This window comes from Dermacentor albipictus, chromosome 10 (assembly GCF_038994185.2).
Source record: "Dermacentor albipictus isolate Rhodes 1998 colony chromosome 10, USDA_Dalb.pri_finalv2, whole genome shotgun sequence".
Classification (NCBI taxonomy): domain Eukaryota; kingdom Metazoa; phylum Arthropoda; class Arachnida; order Ixodida; family Ixodidae; genus Dermacentor; species Dermacentor albipictus.
In genome coordinates, this window is record NC_091830.1 from 31,183,291 (window position 1) to 31,203,406 (window position 20,116).

General features: G+C 46.6%; 1 protein-coding gene across 1 annotated transcript; it reads right to left on the reverse strand.

The window, feature by feature from the left end:
- Window positions 1-4,960: 4,960 nt before the first annotated feature.
- Window positions 4,961-6,215, reverse strand: LOC135912209 (UDP-GalNAc:beta-1,3-N-acetylgalactosaminyltransferase 1-like). Its single transcript, XM_065444585.2, has one exon. It carries the CDS (start codon window positions 6,212-6,214, stop codon window positions 4,979-4,981), a length of 1,236 nt encoding a protein of 411 aa, XP_065300657.2. The 5' UTR covers window position 6,215; the 3' UTR covers window positions 4,961-4,978.
- Between the last annotated feature and the right edge of the window lie 13,901 nt (window positions 6,216-20,116).

A 20,116-nucleotide genomic window follows, 5' to 3' on the forward strand; every position in this document is an offset into this window, starting at 1 on the left:
GAAGCGAGTCCCACACCTCCTTGATGAACTTGGGGTATGTCGACCCGCACTCACAGAGCATGTGAGCCAGAGTGGAGGTCTGCCCGCAGGACGGGCAGGTGTCGTCGCGATACACGTCGGGGTAAGCCTCGTGGAGAGCGGACAAACACGGATATGTGCTGGTCTCTAGAAGCCTAAGCGAAACGGATTGCGCCCTATTCAACTTGGGGTGAGGGGGTGGAAAGACCCTCCTAGACATATAGAAATATTTAATAACCTCGTTCTGAGTAGTGGGAGCGTCCCTGTGACCGTAGAGATGAGAGGAGTCAGTGTTCCTTATAGAGGAAGCGCGGTCGGTTAGGTCACGCGCGGCCTCGTGGGCAGACACACTGAGGTTCGGGGGAGCTCCCTCGACAAGACCCTACGTGAGCGGGAAACCATTGAATTGAATGTTTTGTGAGAGCATATCGACTCGAGCCGCTAAAAAGACGAACAGCTTCCTTGGCGATACAACCTTTCTGAAAAGCCCTAACTGCCGTTTTGGAATCACTATAGATTTCGCACCCACAACCGTCTAGCAGGGCGAGGGCGATGGCGACTTGCCCGGCGACTCCGGAATCTGAAGTGCGGATCGAGGCGCTATTGGAAATCTTGCCGCTCGAGTAGACCGCACAACGACGGCAAAGGTCTTCCCGTCACTGTACTCCGCGGCGTCGACGAAGCTTGCGGTAAGCGACACGCGACAGCTACGCGTTCGACGACTCCTGGCGCTGACCTGCGGGCCGACTCGTGTTGGTTGGACGTGGCGACCTTAATGTGTTCCAAGTGAACGGGCAACCAGACGATCATGTGTTCCTTGATTTCCTTGTCCCGTAGGATCCGCAAGACCGATTTTGAGACGGTGCCCTTGGCGAATGCTCGCACCGCCGATCTCGAGTACCTGTATATATCGTCTATCTCCCGTCATCCAGCAGCGCCAAAGCTCTTGCGGCCTATTCCCCAACCTCGGCCGCCGTCATCCCGACCGTCGAGGAGTTTGTGATTTTCCCTTCCTGATCGGCGCTGACTGTAGCGAACACCTTTCCGTCAGGGTACGCGGCTGCATCGACGGATAAGCAACTCCGGGAGTGTGCGTCGGCATCTTCCAGGAAGGCTTTAGCCCTAGCCATTCGTCAGCCCACGTTGTATTCGGGGTGGACATTCCGAGGAATGGGGGCAACAGTAATGCGCTCTCTCTGTTCTCGAGGTATCCTGCAGAAACTGGTCTCGATCTCCGTTGGGGCAACTCCTAGCTCTCTCAGGATGTTTCTCCCGGCACTGGCGGTAGACAGTCTGATAAACTGCGCCCTCTCCTGTGACTCCACTATGTCTACCAGCGTGTTGTGCATGCCGATGTGGAGCAGTCACCCCGAGCTCGCGTTGATGGGCAGCCCGAGGGCTCTCTTGATCGCCTTTCTGATCAACGCGTTCAGGTTGATCTGCGCTTGAGCTTGTAAAGTAGTAGGGAGCAACATTTACTGCCATTAAGGAGTCATATACCTTTAAACACTGTAAAGTGGGGAAAGCAAGTCCATAACCGAAAATACCTATGAAACTACCGAAAAAGGACGAACACAAAGGGAAAAAAATATATGTTACTGAAATTGCCTTACTCTTCCTGCTATATTTATTTATTTTTTCAGTAACTATTCTTACAGTGTGTTTGTGATGGTGATGATTAGTGGGGTCTATTGGTGCAAGGTCCACATGTAGCCAAAGAGCGCCATATCGATGATAAGGATATGAAACCTATTTGTATGTCGTCTACGTAAACGGAATAAAAAATGGCTGGCGGTAATGAAGCATGAAGCGTGTTCATCTTCACAATAAAGGCGTGAAGGAGCACACCTCGTTGCGGTACAGCAGTTTCTTCTATAAAAGGTCCCGATAATACATTGCCAATTTTCACGCGCAAGGTACGTCTGGAAAAAAAGCTTTCTAGTATGTTTAGCATATTTCCTCGAATGCCCACTCCCGACAAATCTCGCAAGATCCCGTATCGCCACGTTGAGTCATACGCCTTCTCCATATCAAGAAATATCGATAGGAAGAACTGTTTATGTACAAATACATCATGGATATTTCCTTCAATGCGCACAAGGTGATCAGTCGTGGACCACCCTTCTGTGAAGCCACAATGATAAGGATCAAGCATATTGTTGAGTTCAAGGAAATGTATGAGTTGACGATTAATCATTTTTTCCAATAGCTTACACAGGCAAGTTGTAAGAGCTATCGGGCGATACCTTGCCGCCAAGAAATGGTCTTTCCCCAGCTTCAAGACGGGAATAACAATAGCTTCCTTCCATGTGGATGAGAGATATCCGCCAGCCAATCTAGAATTGAAAAGTGCTAGAAGTGCCATCTGTGCGCCGCTGTGTAAGTTTTTGATCATCTCATGCATGATTCTATCAGCTCCCGGTGAAGAGCTCCTACATGTACTCAAGGCCGCTTTCATCATCGTCATCATCATCCTGCTTACGCCCACTGCAGGGCAAAGACCTCTCCCATACTTCTCCAACTACCCCGGTCATGTACTAATTGTGGTCATGCTGTCCCTGCAAACTTCTTAATCTCATCCGCCCACCTAACTTTCTGCCACCACCTGCTACGCTTCCTTTCCCTTGGGATCCAGTCCGTAAGCCTTAATGACCATCGGTTATCTTCCCTCCTCATTACATGTCCTGCCCATGCCCATTTATTTTTCTTGATTTCAACAAGATGTCATTAACCCGCGTTTGTCCCCTCAACCAATCTGCTCTTTTCTCATCTCTTAACGTTACACCCATCATTCTTCTTTCCATAGCTCGTTGCGTCTTCCTCAATTTAAGCTCGGCAATATTAAAAGGATGGTTGTATGGATCATTCGTACGGGATTTACGATCCAGTGCCTTAAGTCCAGCTAATTGTTTAGATTTGAGGAATTACTTTGTGTGGAGATGATATGATGATGAATGTGTGGAGATTGATAGACGTTCGAAGTGTTTGCCCACAGCGTTGGCCTGGTCTTCCAAGCTAGTCCCTTGGTCGTCAACTAAGGCTAATGGGTGGATTTGCTCCCCATTAGCTTTCGTAGGCTATTCCACACTTTAGACTCTTGAGTGTAAGTGATGCCCGAGAGAAACCTCTCCCAGCTAGCCTTCCTTGCCAGTCTCTGCGTGCTCCTTAAGCGTGATTTTACCCATTATAATACTATGAGATTTTGTGCGGTCGCGGAGCGACGCAGCTAACCCCACGTTTTGTTTAGTTTCCTTCGCGCCAGTCTGCACTGCTCATTCAATCAGGGGATCCGTCTTTTACATGAGAGACCTTGTGTTTGTGGAATGAACTTTTCAGCTGCATCGAGTATAAAACAAGCAATATATGCCAATGCTTCATCTACGCTAAAATCGATGATAAGATGTCGTGATAAGAATGTTGATTCCTTAAAATGATTCCATTCGGCGGAAGCTAGCTTCCACCGGGGGGCGTGCGGAGGGCATTCGTGTTGACGTATAGAATGTAACTTTACAGGGAAGTGACCACTTCCATAGGGATTTTTGGTTACATGCCATTGCATGCAGTAAAAATTGAAGCAGAGCAGGTCGACAGGTCTATTGACGAATTTGAATTATAATGAATATTAAAATACGCTGGCTCCTTCTTGTTGAAGAGGCATGCACAGGAGTTTACAAGAAAATTTTAAATAAACCTTCCTCTCGCGTCACATCGCAAGTCTCCGCACATGGTGTTGTGGACATTAAAATCGCCTACGAGTATGTAGGGGTCCGGGAGCGGATGAATTAGGCTATAAAAATTGCTTTTTCCGGGATAATAATTTCAGGATACGCATATACACAGTGACACATAACCAGTGACCCAAGTTGGTATAGGATAAGCTTATTGATGAGCGGCCCCATACTCCGTAGAAAAAGAAAACATGTGGACCCAGTTGGCGTCAAAGCCAGGTTCAGTGAAACCGTGTTCACCTGCGCGCCACTCTATCTGAACAGGTTTCCCGGACTGCATTCAATTGGACTGGCATGTTCTTCATTGGGGAACACTATTACCCCCTGGTGAACGTCTGGACGAAGCTGGAGGCAAAGGTTCACTTGGCCATGGAGTACCTAGCGACCCAAGTTGATGGAAAATAGGTTCGGCATGTGCAAAGATACCTATAAACATTGAAAACTTGGGTAAGTTCCCAAAGAATGCTAACAGTACACACACACTGGTAAATGCCCACTGCCCGAAATCGGCTTGGACAATAGTCATCGAAGACCAGCACATACCCACCCCACCGCAGTTAGCCTCAAAGAGGACCATATACCGATAAGTGCATACCCAGTGGTTCAAGCTGTCGTCAAAGAGGTCTCTTGCGGAGCAGGTCATAGCCAGAGGCATATGCCCAGGGACCCAAGTTTACGCCAAGGAGATTCGCCGAAGAGCACCACATATCGAGAGTTACGTACCCAGTGATTCAACTTGGTTCGACTGTCAGTTTTCAGCCCTGTCGTCCCAGCACCGGGGCCCGCTTCTTTAACCACTTGACCACCCAGCGACACAAGTTGGCGGGAAAAACGTTTGGCGTGGAAATAGAGACTTATGGGCACGGCCAAAACTGCGGTAAGTTCCAAAAGAATGCTAACAGCTGTAAAAACTGATAAAACATCAATATTTTATCGGATGGTTCAGCTTGGCAGCAACATGACATGTCCGAGGAACCGCAATGTTCTAAATTGACGGCTCAAGTTTGTGATATGATCCTCTTTTCCGATTCGACACTTAGTTGTGAACGTGCTACACGGTGTTTGCTCTAATGTGAATAATGCTCAAGCAATCGCAAATATTGTCCTTCCTTTACGGCGCGTCGTAACACAATAATCGCGTCGGTATAGGTTGTCCGCGTATAGGTTGGCGGACACCTTTATTTCCCGGGAACCGCAATGAAAAAACTGGCGGCTCAAGATTGTGACACCATTTATCTCTTTACAGACTCGGCACTACGGCTCGAGCGTACCACATGCTCTTGGTGATCGGAACGAGATAGCAAATAATGTCCTTTCTTTAAGGAGTGTCGTGTCTTTAAAAAATCGCGTCGGTACATGCTGTCCGCAAGTCGGTTGGAGAAATTCAATGCGCGCCAACCAGGAGCCTGCATCATATGCATCCAGAGCATCAGTCCCCACTGTCCTCTGCGGTCAGTGGAGGTTGCTTTTGCGGATTCCTCATGCGTGAAGGTCACCTTTCCTCTGACCATGGATTCAGTGTCGCCTGTGAAATTCCAGTCGATACGTGAGCTGATGTCTACGTGTCCAACGTTTGAGAACAAAGCGAGGTGTCCAGTCACGTAAGCGTCGTCAATGGCGTAACCCTTGACAATCTTCGATGCCGCGAAAAGCTTCCGCAACGTTTCCATCGTCATAATCATGGACCTGCCTGAACAGTACAAAGGGTAGACGTTCTGGACGAGGTCGTCTTCCGGGACGCAGTACGTGTCGTTGGCTTCACGGCGTACATCATTGTCCACAAACACGGAGCAATGTATGGAGTCGCTATTCTTTGGCAGCTCCTTGTCCAGGTATTGCCGAAGCTGGAACGGCTCTACGCCGACGTCATCGTCGATCTTGACGATGGTGCGCACGTTGGGACAGTACTCGGTCACCCATCGCATGCCGCCGACGAACTTGTAGATAATTGTAAAGAAGGTGTCGTTGTAGGGTAGCATCACGACGTCCCCTGTAGCCCCTACCTCGAGCGTAGTCCACATGTTCACCAGGGGGTCTTCGTGATTCCCAATGAAGAAGATGCCGGTCCAGTTGAAAGCGGTCCGGGCGGCCTCTTCGAACAGAGTGGCACGCAGCACAGCACGGCGTTCCCAGTGCGTCGGCGCCGTGTGCACAAAGAACAGAGTGTCCAGAGGTTGGCTGCAAAGCTGGCGGACTGCCCAGCCACCACTGTGCCACTCCTGGTCTGGTCCTGGTCCGTCCAGAGAGTCGACCCGGTGCTGGCAGCCCCGCGGTGCCTTGTCTTCTGAAAGCTGTTCAGTAGGCAGTGTCGTACGGCGTTCCTGTTGCTCGACTACTCGATGGACGGGATGCGGCGCCGTTGCAATTTCTGCCATCCTTATCTGGGCCATCAATATAATGCTCGACAGGGTCGCCACTGCGATGACGAGGAATTTCCTCTTGTTGCGACTCCGAGAAAACGGCTCCATGACAAATGATGATGATGATGATGTCCTGGATTAGTTTGGCGCTTACCCACTCGCGGGGATTGGCCAAGAGTCGGGCAGACTTTGCTTATGTGTTCAGAAAAGGAGGTGAAAATCTAAAAATTTGTTACATGAATTTAGGCGAGGGAAAATCGAAATGGTTCAGTAGATTGTCATGCTACGTAGAGGAGAAAAAAAAACTATCTTGAATATATCAATGAGGCAATAGAGGAGGAATGAATAAAATAATATGGTCATCAATGAAATCGGTTTGATTCAATAAGAAATTTTTCTAAGGCGAAGCAAACATTCCTGTGTGAGTGCCCAAGCACAGACGCTCCGAAAGACAGCAGTACCGGAGTGTTCAATGGCAGACCAAGCTGTCGCACTGTAATTTCTAATGTCATTTTCCTCGTGGAGGAGAAACGCCGGCATTCCAGTAGGTAGTGCTCAATCGTCTCTAATGCATTGCAAAAATGGCACAATGGGGATATTGCCAGACCAGATCGGTGCATGTAAAAATTTAGAGATGGGACTCGACAACGTAGTCTCGTTAATGTAACCTCCGTTTGTCTTGTTTTGCAAAACTTCCTGCTCCAAGGGAATTGTAAGTGGCGTAGTTCCAATGATGAATTGAGGTTCGAGTGAGATGTTAAAAGGATGTATCTTCTGAACCTGGCGGACGTGATAAAGCCCGTTGTTGGAAGAAGGGGAAGCACTGGGCCGCTGATAGAAGCCTTGGCCAAGCTGTCTGCCACCTCATTCATAAATATGCCTTTGTGGCCAGGTACCCATATTAATCGTAAACTTCTCAAATGACTTGGAGCCAGTGAGTTCAAAGTTTTCAATATGTGTGTCTCGCCGGGAGCAGTAAGTGAGGTGCACAGCGACAAAGAATCTGTGATTATTACCGCCGTTGACCTGGAAGATTCGTAAAGCTAGGACAACAGCTAGGAATTCCGCTAGGTATATTGGAGTGAAGTCGGGAAGCCGAATAGAAAAAGACCAGTCCAATGATGATGAGAAAATTCCAACTCCTGCCTTTTCATCAATCTGCGAAGCATCCGTTGCTATAATTACGTTAGTGTGGAGTTGATTCAAGTGATCCTGGAGTAAGCCGTTAAGAATATGTGAGGGAAGCTGCTTTGCATTATTTGGGTATAGGTCATCATAAGTAATAACTAGTGAATTTGAGATTCTGTTTTCCGTGATTATATCATTTATATTTACGTCTAACGGATTCAATAATGATTGCGATATAATGACTTGTGGCGTGTGAAACCGTGGCCATCTGACTCCAAAAAATTTGACTCGTTGTTTGATGAAGATCGACTGAGACCTTCTTAGTGGGGATTCATAGAGCCTTATAAACGCTTGAACGGTGAGTATTTTAAATCTCATTTCAAGGGAAGGTAACCGTGCTTCCTTGTAGAGTACAGCGTTGGCTACAAACTTTGGAAGCCCCAGACATAAGCGAAGCGCTTCCCGTTCTAGCAAAACTAGTGGGCGTAGCTTGTAAGCCGCGGCGCCGGAGAATAATACACAACCGAACTCTAGTATAGGTCGAATGTACATGTGGTAAATCATTATGAGTGTGTCTCTGCGCATGCCCCATCGATAATTACTTATCCTTCGTAATATCCCCATTGCACGAGAAGCTTTTGAAGTTATATGTTCAATATGCGGATGCCAATCAAGATTACCATTATAAATAATTCCAAGGTACTTGACCTTTTCCACTTGTGGGATAGTGGAGTGACGGTATGAAAGGGATATAGTAACTGGGTCTCGTAGGGGAAAGACAAGAACGGCACTCTTATTTACATTAAGGGACAAGCGAATACTGTCCAGCCATGCTTCTAGCTCGCATAAGTATTTCTGCAAGCATTCGTACAGTGACTGAATATCACTTGCTGATGCAAAAAACGCTATATCATCAGCATAAACGTACGTGCTTACATTTTGATGATGAGGAATGGAGCTGAGTAGGATGTTAAACAGCAGCGGGGACAAAACTGCCCCTTGAGGAACCCCGCGTGTTTGTCTGAATTTTCCCGATGAAATTCCGCTTTGTGCACAGTAAAACTCCCTGCCCTGCAAGAACTCTGCAGTCCACGTCACGAAGTAGTCTGGCAATCCAATATCCTGCATCCTTTTTATTAATAAAGGGTATTCCACACTATCGTATGCTTTAGAAATGTCTAACGTGACTAGGGCAGCATATTGTTTTTGGTAACGAGCCAACTGAATTCGGCTTTCTAGGTCGATATGTGCGCACCAAATGGACATCCCTGGTCGAAAGCCAATTTGGCAGGGGCTCAATAATTCTCTTGTGGTTACAAACTGAACCATACGTGCGTTTAATAATCTTTCTATTAATTTTACGAAATTTGATGTTAGAGAAATAGGCCGAATATTGTCTAGGACAAACCCTTTGGTTTGGTCTTTCAGCAGAGGAATCACCTTCGCAATTCTCCACACAGGAGGGAACCATGCATATTTTACTGAGTAATTTATGGTATCTAACAAGCCGTTAGGAGCGACTTCAAAGAGAAGTTTAATCATCTTGGTAGTGACTCCATCGTGACCTGGGGCTGCAACTGGTAAACAGGAAACGGCTTGGGACAATTCTGACATGGAAAACTCTTCGAAATCTTCTGAAGTGCCCTGCGCGTAAGGAGAGAAGGGAAGAGAGGTAGCGAAGCGGGTCTCTAACCCTTGCGCGATAACATTTAGAGAGTCAGCTTTCTCACTTGTGGTTAAAACTACCGACTCCCAGTTGAAGGGGCGTGGAATCATTTTTTGGGATCTTAAAAACCGAAATAATGCACGCCTATTATTTGCTTTCGAAAGGAATTCGAAATGTCGGACATTGTAAGCGTCTTTTGCCTTACCTACCGTTCTTTTAAATGTTCCAGCAATAAATTTATAGTTTTTCCAGTTTTTCGGAGATTGGTTATGCATGAGTTGTTTCCATGCAGCCTTGAGTCGCTTGTAGTCCCGCGAGCAATCGTCATTCCACCAATTTGTAGAAGCAGTGTTTTTACATGCCTTTAACTGGAACTCTGATCTTTTGCGCGAAGTATCAATGATGGATCAAATATCCTCGGCTTGCAATGGAGAATTTTCCATTGATTTGAAAGTAGTCCGCAGGCAATTTTTAAATGTCTTCTCTTCAAATCTCTTCAATGCTCGAGAAGCCATCTTCTCGTCTTCTTCGCCATAGCTTCTGGCGCATGTCCGTATTTGTGGTTTGGCCAAAGGAGAGGTACGCTTTATTTAGATATAAAAAAGAAGTATGTCACGATCTTCTTTTTCCATTTCTCACTGACGAACTAGAAAAGAAATGAATTATCATTTTTATGCTAAATTTGATTGGCAGTTAGACATTTACTTTGAAATTGACGTCTTATTCTGGGCCATTGATGATGATGATGATCACAACGACGACGAAGCCTGATTTAATGGCACACACCCACTGCTGGGGAAATGCCCGAACCGGGTCGTATTTGGGCCTTCATTGCATATCACGTAGTGAGTGAGTGAGTGAGTGAGTGAGTGAGTGAGTGAGTGAGTGAGTGAGTGAGTGAGTGAGTGAGTGAGTGAGTGAGTGAGTGAGTGAGTGAGTGAGTGAGTGAGTGAGTGAGTGAGTGAGTGAGTGAGTGAGTGAGTGAGTGAGTGAGTGAGTGAGTGAGTGAGTGAGTGAGTGAGTGAGTGAGTGAGTGAGTGAGTGAGTGAGTGAGTGAGTGAGTGAGTGAGTGAGTGAGTGAGTGAGTGAGTGAGTGAGTGAGTGAGTGAGTGAGTGAGTGAGTGAGTGAGTGAGTGAGTGAGTGAGTGAGTGAGTGAGTGAGTGAGTGAGTGAGTGAGTGAGTGAGTGAGTGAGTGAGTGAGTGAGTGAGTGAGTGAGTGAGTGAGTGAGTGAGTGAGTGAGTGAGTGAGTGAGTGAGTGAGTGAGTGAGTGAGTGAGTGAGTGAGTGAGTGAGTGAGTGAGTGAGTGAGTGAGTGAGTGAGTGAGTGAGTGAGTGAGTGAGTGAGTGAGTGAGTGAGTGAGTGAGTGAGTGAGTGAGTGAGTGAGTGAGTGAGTGAGTGAGTGAGTGAGTGAGTGAGTGAGTGAGTGAGTGAGTGAGTGAGTGAGTGAGTGAGTGAGTGAGTGAGTGAGTGAGTGAGTGAGTGAGTGAGTGAGTGAGTGAGTGAGTGAGTGAGTGAGTGAGTGAGTGAGTGAGTGAGTGAGTGAGTGAGTGAGTGAGTGAGTGAGTGAGTGAGTGAGTGAGTGAGTGAGTGAGTGAGTGAGTGAGTGAGTGAGTGAGTGAGTGAGTGAGTGAGTGAGTGAGTGAGTGAGTGAGTGAGTGAGTGAGTGAGTGAGTGAGTGAGTGAGTGAGTGAGTGAGTGAGTGAGTGAGTGAGTGAGTGAGTGAGTGAAGAAACTTTATTGCAGGTCCGGCGAGGACGCGAACTTGTCGCGCACCCGGCTAGTCCCACGTCAGGACCGGCAGGTCTCGCCCACCGGCCCGGTCGCGGGCACGCCGGACGGCCAGAATTTCCTTTTCTAGAGCGGGGCTACGCAGAAGCGAGTCCCACTCCTCCTTGATGAACTTGGGGTATGTCGACCCACACTCCCAGAGCATGTGAGCTAGAGTGGAGGTCTGCCCGCAGGACTGGCAGGCGTCATCGCGATGCAAGTCGGGGTAAGCCTCGTGGAGAGCGTACAGAGACGGATATTTGCTGGTCTCTAGAAGCCTAAGCGAAACGGCTTGCGCCCTATTCAAGTTGTGGTGAGGGGGTAGAAAGACCCTTCTGGACATGTAGAAATATTTAATGATCTCGTACTGAGTAGTGGGAGCGTCCCTGTGACCGTAGAGAGAAGGGGAGTCAGTGCTTTTTATAGAGGAAGCGCGGTCGGTGAGGTCACGCGCAGCCTCGTGAGAAGACTCATTTAGGTCCGGGGGAGCACCCTCGACTGACCCTACATGAGCGGGAAACGAGTGAATTGAATTATTTGTGAGAGCATATGGACTCGAGCCGCTAAGAAGACGAACAGCTTCCTTGGCGATGCAACCTTTCTGAAAAGCCCTAACTGCCGTTTTGGAATCACGATATATTTCGGACCCACGACCATCTAGCAGGGCAAGGGCGATGGCGACTTGCCCGGCGACTCCGGAGTCTGAAGTGCGAATCGAGGCGCTATTGGAAATTTTGCCGCTCGAGTAGACCACAACGACGACAAAGGTCTTCCCGTCACTGTACTCCGCGGCTTGCTCTAATGTCGTGTTGCTTGATCACTTTGAGGATAGCTGCTCCTCTGGCCTTGCGTCTGCCCTCGTTGTGGACGGGATGGACGTTTCAGGGCACAGGGGCCACTACCAACTTGTCTCGAATGCACCTAGGGATCGGGGTACTGACCATCGGGAATCCAGCAGGGTGGTAAGCCAGCGATTCGAGGATGCATTTACCTGCCGCTGTGGTGATCAGGCGAGTGAGTCGCACGTGTACTTCGGCTTCTGCAATCTCCTCGGCGGTGTTATGTACCCTAAGCTTCAAGAGATCCTCGCTATTGGTTCTCATGGGTAGCCCAAGAGCCCTCTTGAATACTTTGCGGATGAGAACGTTGAGTTTGTCTCGTTCCACTGATAGCCAGTTGTGCATAGAAATCGTGTACGTGAGGTGGCAGAGTACGAAGGCATTGATCAGCCTGAGAAGATTGTTTTCCTTCATGCCTCGATGCCGGTTGTCGATTCTGCGAACGAGGCAGAAAGCGGTGTCTGTCCTTGCGATGATCTTGCGGAGAGCAGTTCCGTTATCAAGTTATCAGTTCCAAGTTATCACGCAGTGATAACTCGTTCTCTTATCGTCGGCCAACATCCATTTCTCTTCATGTACGATATTGTGTGGTTCTCATTCATTGGGCCTTTTCATTCGCGCATTAGTTGCAAAATATATTTTTAACTGTTTCCATTCCCTTAACATTCGTCGCAATATTGACTTACACTGACCTTTGAACATAACAATATGAGCTCTAGGGCTATAATACGTGAATAAAGAAATGAACTTTTCTTTCTCTCCGTCGCGCCAAGTTGGTGAACGAGCGCAACAAAAAAGCTACAATGAAGTAGGCTGTCACGTAGAAGTATAGTATCGGTGTGGATTAAGCAAAAAATAAAGCTAAATAAATAAATAAATAAATAAATAAATAAATAAATAAGGCTTGAATTATTTCAACCTCGGCAAGGGCAAATGACAAGACAGCAAAGTACCCGAAGTTTCTACGTTGCGCTGAACGCGGTACCGTTCAGTTGCATTTTCTTGTCGGTTTTCAAGCACGAATTTCCCGATGCATCTTGAAAGCTTATCTTGCCTCTTATTAAATTTGACAGAGCAAAAGTGTAGGCTATCGTAATGAATTTGCTACGATAGCATTAAATCCGTGGCTTGCATAAAATATTACATGCACGTTAAGTTGCACCTCTTCTCTGGAGAATATTTTTCTCTTGCACAAAAAGCAATTTTATTGCACAAAAGCAGTTTTTATTGAGAAACTTGAATCAATTATAGAAATCTTAACCTCTAAAAAAAGTAACCGTGTTGTAATTGTAGGAGACTTTAATATAGATGTGTCTGGAGAAACTAACAATTACACCTTACTTCTACAGTCATATAACATATGCAATCTTATAACAGAGCCAACGCGTATCACAGGCAGTTCAAGCACTTTAATAGATCATGCCCTTACGAACATCCCATGTAACAGATGGGGTGGAACTTACCTAGATCCAATAGCCGATCACATGCCCATATTTTTAGCTGTCAAAATCGAAGGAAAGATATCTGCGAACATATCTGGTCATGAACGGCAGAAAAAGATTGACTATCAATTAGTTCGCGAGAACCTGCGGCAAGTAAACTTCTTGGACACCTATGATACAGACATAAACAAAGAATATACAAACTTCTTTACAGTTGTCCAGAGTGCCGTCTTGCAGAGCACCACACACAAGTTCTCTGGTCGATATGTTGCACCTATATGCCCATGGATGACTCGCGACATCCTACGCATACTAAAAGAGAAAGAAAAATGGCATGAAAAGTGGAAACGTACTAAAACCAACAATTATTATCTAAGCCAGTTTAAGCGCTTCAGGAACCGGTCGGTGTCTCTAATGCGTAAAAGAAAACAAGAATACCACTCTTCTCTCATCATTAATGCGCAAGGCAACTCAGGTAAAATTTGGAATATTGTAACAGGTGCAGTAGGGCTTCGTTCAGAGCAGCGTATATTGCCTGATGTACTTAACCAGGAAACAGTTGATGAATTTAACGAGTATTTTGTAAATATTGGACCGCAACTAGCAAGCCAGCTTCCTCAAGTCACCGAATGTACGCAGCCTATCGAATCAGTGGTGAATACTATGGTAATTGAAGATATCACTGTGGATGAAATAATAACAGTTGTTAATGGGCTAAGAACTAAGGCTGCTGGGCTTGACCAAATACCTGTTAAGCTAATTAAGGACAACATTGACATATTAGCGGGTCCCCTCCTTCACCTATTTAATCATTCCCTTGATTCCGAAACATATCCCTCAGAATTAAAAATCGCAAAAGTAATTCCGATTTATAAGGACGGAGATCGCTCTAGTCCATCAAGTTATCGGCCGATTTCTATTACTAGCGTGGTCAACACAGTGTTTGAAAAGATACTCGCTGTGCACATAAACAAATTCATATCGAAATACAATATACTGAGCCCACACCAACACGGTTTCAGACCTCAGAAATCAACTTCCTCCGCTGTTTTCACCCTGACGCACCTACTTAATACGGCTCTGCAGCAGAATAAAATTGCGGTCGTTGTCTATCTCGACATAAAAAAGGCCTTCGATACAGTTGACCATCAGATACTACTGAACAAGATTAACAATCTAGGGTTTAGGGGCAAAATCCTGAACCTGCTTCGAAGCTACCTTAGTAACCGCAAACAGCAAGTAATACTTATAAACTATACGTCTACATTACAAACTGTACTAACTGGTGTGCCACAGGGTTCCGTTCTCGGGCCCATGCTTTTCTCACTTTACATAAATGATTTCCCTGCAACGCTTAGGCATTCACAGGCTTTGATGTATGCTGACGACACCGCTCTTCTATTTACTGGAGACAGTCTGTCCGATATACAGGATAAAATAAATGCAGAATTAGATAATGTTTTTAAGTGGTTCACGTCCAATGAACTGACCCTTAATCTTACTAAGACTAAGTATACAGTTTTTCATTCCAGGAAGAAAAAGCTCAATACTGAAATACTGGACATATCACTACGTGGCATTAAACTACAACAAGTTGTCTCCTACAAATATTTAGGCATTTTCTTTGATTCAGACATGCACTGGAAAACTCACATTAAACACCTTTGTTCTAAGCTAGCTTACGGATGTTACATTCTTCTTAAGGCTCGTGAATGTTTCGGATATCCTGTCCTACGCATTCTGTACTTCTCCTTCATTCAGAGCCACATATCGTATTGCATTGACTCATGGGGAAACACCTTTCAAACTTACCTTGAGCCAGTATTCAATCTGCAAAAACGCGCATTAAGAATTATTACCTCATCTAAGTGTACACAATCCAGTATGTACTTGTACAGCTCATTGCATGTGTTGCCAGTGCAGGCATTGTATGAATTGAAAATTGCTGAGGTAATTCATAGTATTATCGAAAACAATAATCCACTTCCAATTACCTTGTTTAAAATCCCTTTACGAAATACAAGAGCTGCAAGTAATCAGTGTTTTAATTTGCCCCCATGTCAAAATCAGTACGGGAAAAGGCTCGTGGAATTTAACGGCGTACTTATTTGGAATTCTTTGCCAATACATATAAAAGAAGCCCGTAACTTTAGGTCTGCTGTGAGAAAATACTTTTTTGAAAATTACTGTCGATAAAAGGAACCTACTTTAAATTTAGATTCCTGTCTAAGTTGTACATATCAATTGCTCGAGTTGTGAATGTCATTGTCATTGTTATCCAAAAACAAGAAAGGGGCTGGCAGATGGAATGGCACACTGTGGTATAAACTTTTTTAAAACAGGGTTGAAGTGCCTCAGACAGGCTGGCCAACGTTTCGATAGGTGGACCTATCTTCGTCAAAGGCGGCCTCGTCATCCTCGGCGTGTTAGTTTTAAAGGGTTAGTGCAGTGACGTCACGTGCGGGTGTTGTCGCTGGCGGCTGGTTTTAAAGAGAGAGATTACAAGAGGGAGCAGGCGTTGTCATCCGACGTCTGTGAGCCTCATTCTCAAGACGAAGGGACAAGAGCGTGAGAGTGGGCACGCGGGGAGGAAAGAAAAGAAATAGAAGCAGAAAAAAGGGGGGGGAAGGGGAAAAAAAAGCAGGCGGAGCCAGGGCCGTCCCAAGACACAACAAAGGGGGGGGGGGTGAAAGAAAAAGAAAGAGAAAAATGAAATCTTTAAGAAATACGGGGGCTTGGGAGCGTGTTGGGGATGCGAAAGGTTAGGAGGCATTCAGGGGAGTCGTTGGCGGCATGTTTTTGAGGCATTAGAACGGCCGGTCAAGCAATAGGTCGAGTAATTTTGAAATAGTTAAGGTGGCGACGAGTAGTCTGCGGTGCAATGTGTGGGGTGACTGAAAGGCAGCGGCATGGTCTTTCAAGGGGCACTGCCCCACGCGCTTAACGTAGGTGTCGTTACGGCGGCATCCAGAAGGCGATACTCCGGGTTGAGGCGCCGAAAAAGGCATATTGACTTCGGAATGTGTTGTCGAGGGGGTTTCAAAAAAAAAAGACTAAAAAAGGGGGGCAGGGGGAAGGGAGGGGGCGAAATCGGTATAGCAAACAGGAGGGTGACGCGTGCAGAAGCGGGCGCGGGCAAGTGTACATGGAAGAAGGGGATCGTACACTTGGTGTAGACGTAAAATCCTGAAAGAGTACATTAAATTGAGTAATAGGCAGGAAATTTTTTTTCCTTTTTTTTTCTTTTTTCTCCCCCCTTCTCCCCCTCTCCCCTTTTTTCCTCCGAAATGAAAGAGTAGGTGAGGTTAAGAATTAAAGTTGGCTGGTGGCCTAATGTGTTTTGTGTATTGGTTGATGATATGAGAGTTTCAGATTTAAGTTACAGCTTTTAAAGATTCTAAGTTGCCGCGTGCCAAATTAATTCCTGTCGGGTGTAGGCAATTAAACTTGTGTATGAGGTATGATTCCGTGTACTTCCTTTCGCGAGGGGAACGGAAATTTGTTTGTAGTATATAGAGCCTTGCTTTGTCAAACATATGTCCATGTTCATTAAAGTGGCTGGCTACTGCTTTGGGTAAATTGTGTTTTGTGTCCGCGCGGTGACCATTGAGTCTTGTATTGATTTGTTGTCCGGTCTCACCTATGTATTGTTTGCTACAAGCGGCGCATTCTAGACAGTAGACTACATTGCTTGATGTGCAGGTGAAAGCCGAAGTTACCTTGTGTGTGTAATTCGACGCTGTACTTTTTACTGTAGTAGTGGATTGAATGTGTTTGCATGTAGAGCACCTGGGGCGACCACAGGGATTGGTTCCCAACTTCTTCTTTTTCTGTAGTTTGGCGTGCACAAGAACATCTTTAAAATTAGTGTTGCGTCTGTAGGCTACTCTGGGAGGGTCGGGAAAAATCTTAAGTTTCTGGTTGCTGGTGAGAATCGGGTAGTATTTACTTAGGATGTTATTCACGTTTGGGAGTGCGTTTGAGAATTCAGTAGTAAGAAGAGGCGTTGTTGTTCTTGTGATCTTCGGGCGGGGCTTGAGGACCTCGGCTCGATCAAGTTTGGTTGCAGCGATGTAAGCTGTTTGAAGGTCACTGTTTGGGTGGTTCCTGTTTGATAGCGTTTCTTTAAGGTGATCGAGTCTATCTATGTAGTCTTGGTTTTCAACGCAAATGCGACGTAGTCGTGTGGCTTGGCCTTTAAAGATGCCTTGTTTGCAATGTCTGGGATGGTGGCTGGTATATTCTAGGTACTGTTGTTTGTCGAAAGGTTTCCTATACAGCGTTGTCTTTAGTTCACCATTGTCAATGTATATTGTTGTGTCCAGAAAGTTTATGCGCTCAGTTGAGGATTCTGATGTGAATTTTATTGTTGGGTGAACAGAATTTAGAAAGGATACATATTTATCTAGACTGTCTTGGCCATGTCCCCAGATTATGAGTATGTCGTCTATGTATCGTAGGTATGTGTGGGGCTTGGTAGTGCAGCGCAATAGGAAATCTGTTTCTAGAATCCCCATAAATATGTTCGCGTAGGTTGGTGCAAAAGGCGTACCCATGCTTGTACCATGTATCTGTAGGTAGTAACTCTCTTCAAACCGACGCACACGCCCGGAGTTGCAGTTTCGTCGATGCAGCCCGGTACCCTGACGGAAAGGCGTTCGCTACAGTCAGCGTCGATCAGGAATGGAAAATCACAAACTCCTCGACGGTAGGGATGACGGTGGCCGAGGTTGGGGAATAGGCCGCAAGAGCTTCGGCACTGCTGGATGACGGGAGATAGACGATATATACAGGGACTCGGGATCGGAGGTGCGAGCATTCGCCAAGGGCACCGTCTCGAAATCGGTCTTGCGGATCCTACGGGACGAGGAAATCAAGGAACACACGATCGTCTGGTTGCCCGTTCACTTGGAACACATCAAGGTCGCCACGTCCAACGAACACGAGTCGGCCCGCAGGTCAGCGCCAGGAGTCGTCAAACGCGTAGCTGCCGCGTGGCGCGGTGCTGAGGTTTCCTACATTCGGGATCCCCCTGTCTAGTACAACGAACCCACGAAGTACTTTTATCTGATGAGGCGGAAGTATCCGCTCCGCACGGTAAAATGAACAGACCTCAGGCATTGACACTCGGATTCTTGCTAGTCGGGGCATACCCTGGCCCCGCTATCTTCCACCGGATCTATACCGAAATTCAATCGTCAAACACTTGCACGCTTTGCTCAGACTTTTCAACTTAGATCACATGCTCTGGTGGTGCCCCGCGTTACGGGATGACGAAGACGTTACGTGGTTCGAGTGGGAGGCTTTCCTGCGCAGTCGCGATTTTTAAGCCCAACTATGGGATAAGGGCATTGTTACGTAGCTTCTAGCAAGCGCTGGCGTGGCGCATCGGTAGGGGAGCTGTCTCTATCGCAGAGGGCCCGAATTCGATCCCGGCTGGAACTTCGCATTTCTCATTCCTCGCGATAGCTGCGACGGCCACCGGCCGTGGTAAACAACATTGCCAACCGAAATGGTTATTGGAATCCGTCCACAGTAATTTGCGCTGTAAAAAGCACTTTATTCGAACGTTTACAACAATGTCCGGAGAGCACCGGTCCTAAAGACACACAGCTTCGGCTAACGAGGCTGTGCGATGACTGTCAACGGTAATTCGTTTAACATTAAATAATTTGTCACCACACAACGTATTTCCACCTTCGAAACTGCGTTATGCGTGAGGCGCATACTGCAGCGGGATTCCTCCTTCACGCTTCCCTAAGAACACTTGGTGCCATCTAGCGACGCCGTCGCGAAGCCTGCATGTGGCCTCTGAGATGAATGGTGTGCTGTTGTGTGGAGAACGCTAAGTAGCACGTCATGCGGCACCCGGGCTCCTCTCTCGCATTTCTTTCTGGACATGCTGCGCCATCTAGTGGAAGTGTCGAGAAGTCCGCGCGTCGCTTCCAAGACCAGAAGCATGGCGTGCAAACGCTGAGAATTATTCGTTCGTGTGCCGTATGTGCAATAAGACTGTGCGAAGACTATGTGCGGGGCCCACGTTCTCGCTTTCGCAATTTCCAGGTTAGCGAGGTAGTCGCGCCGCTCCTCGCTCCATTTGCAAAGTGCCGCGCGAGGCATGTTCGCCGCGTCAGTGAATATATCGTGAAATGACAACACGTATATAGAAGTGGGCTGAAATTTTACGCTGGGGAGTGTCGTAATCGTCAGTAAACTTTTTATTTATATTTTATACTTTACCTGCATGCCATGCTAGTGGCATGTAAGTTTTTCAATTGGCCGTGTTTTATTCTATTCTATAACGTTTTGTTTTGGAAGAGGAGGCGGGGGCGAGATGGAGTATTGGGTTACTAAATACTGGTTCTACGAACTCTAGATCTTTCGGGGCAGTCTTCTGGTCTCTACCGACGCTCGTCTGCGGGGAGAACAGCTTCCTCCGTTACAAAGGCAAACTTGTTTTAGGCATCTTCTCTGTAGAGCCGTTCACGATACACATGAAGGATAGGAATGCGGCGGGGACAGCAGAAGCTTGATGTGGGCGAGTTGGTTTTGCATACTTGAAGAAAAGAGCTTTACGAAGAAGCGGAGTAAAAGAGGAACATGTACGACGGACAAGGCGGACACGCGGAATCCATCCTTCGATATACAGGTCGTTTCGTTGTATAGAAACGTTAGGTTGTATCATAACTATGCTATCTCTACGCAATTAAGAGCGTTGACTGCTGAGTTTGCGCCGCCATACCGCAGCTAGTGTTGCCTCACCCGCAACTTGCTTAGAGTGGGTTTCCAATTTAGCCTTCCGTCATATAAGTTATGGCCAAATATTTCAAAAATTCGACACGGATAACGATCTCATGAAGGCTCTACACTGAAATATATACAGAATAAATTACAGGACAGAAGAGAAGTGCAGCTTTCCCGATATACAACGAGAAAGAATAAATGACAATCTGGGATTTTATGTACCAAAACTACGATGAATACTTATGAGGCACTCCGTAATGGGGTGTCCATAAATGCCGAAAGCTGGCGTTCTTCAAATTACACCCAATGCTCAGTTCTTGCGTTTCACCCTCCTCGAAGTGCGGCCGCTTCTGTCAGGATTTGATCTCGCGACCTCGTGCTTAGCTGCGCAACACCAAAGCCAGTGAGCAACCACGGCGGGT

What these genes read in the sequence shown, in the direction of transcription:
- LOC135912209 (XM_065444585.2), bottom strand. Translation starts at nt 6,214, where the DNA reads ATGGAGCCGTTTTCTCGGAGTCGCAACAAGAGGAAATTCCTCGTCATC.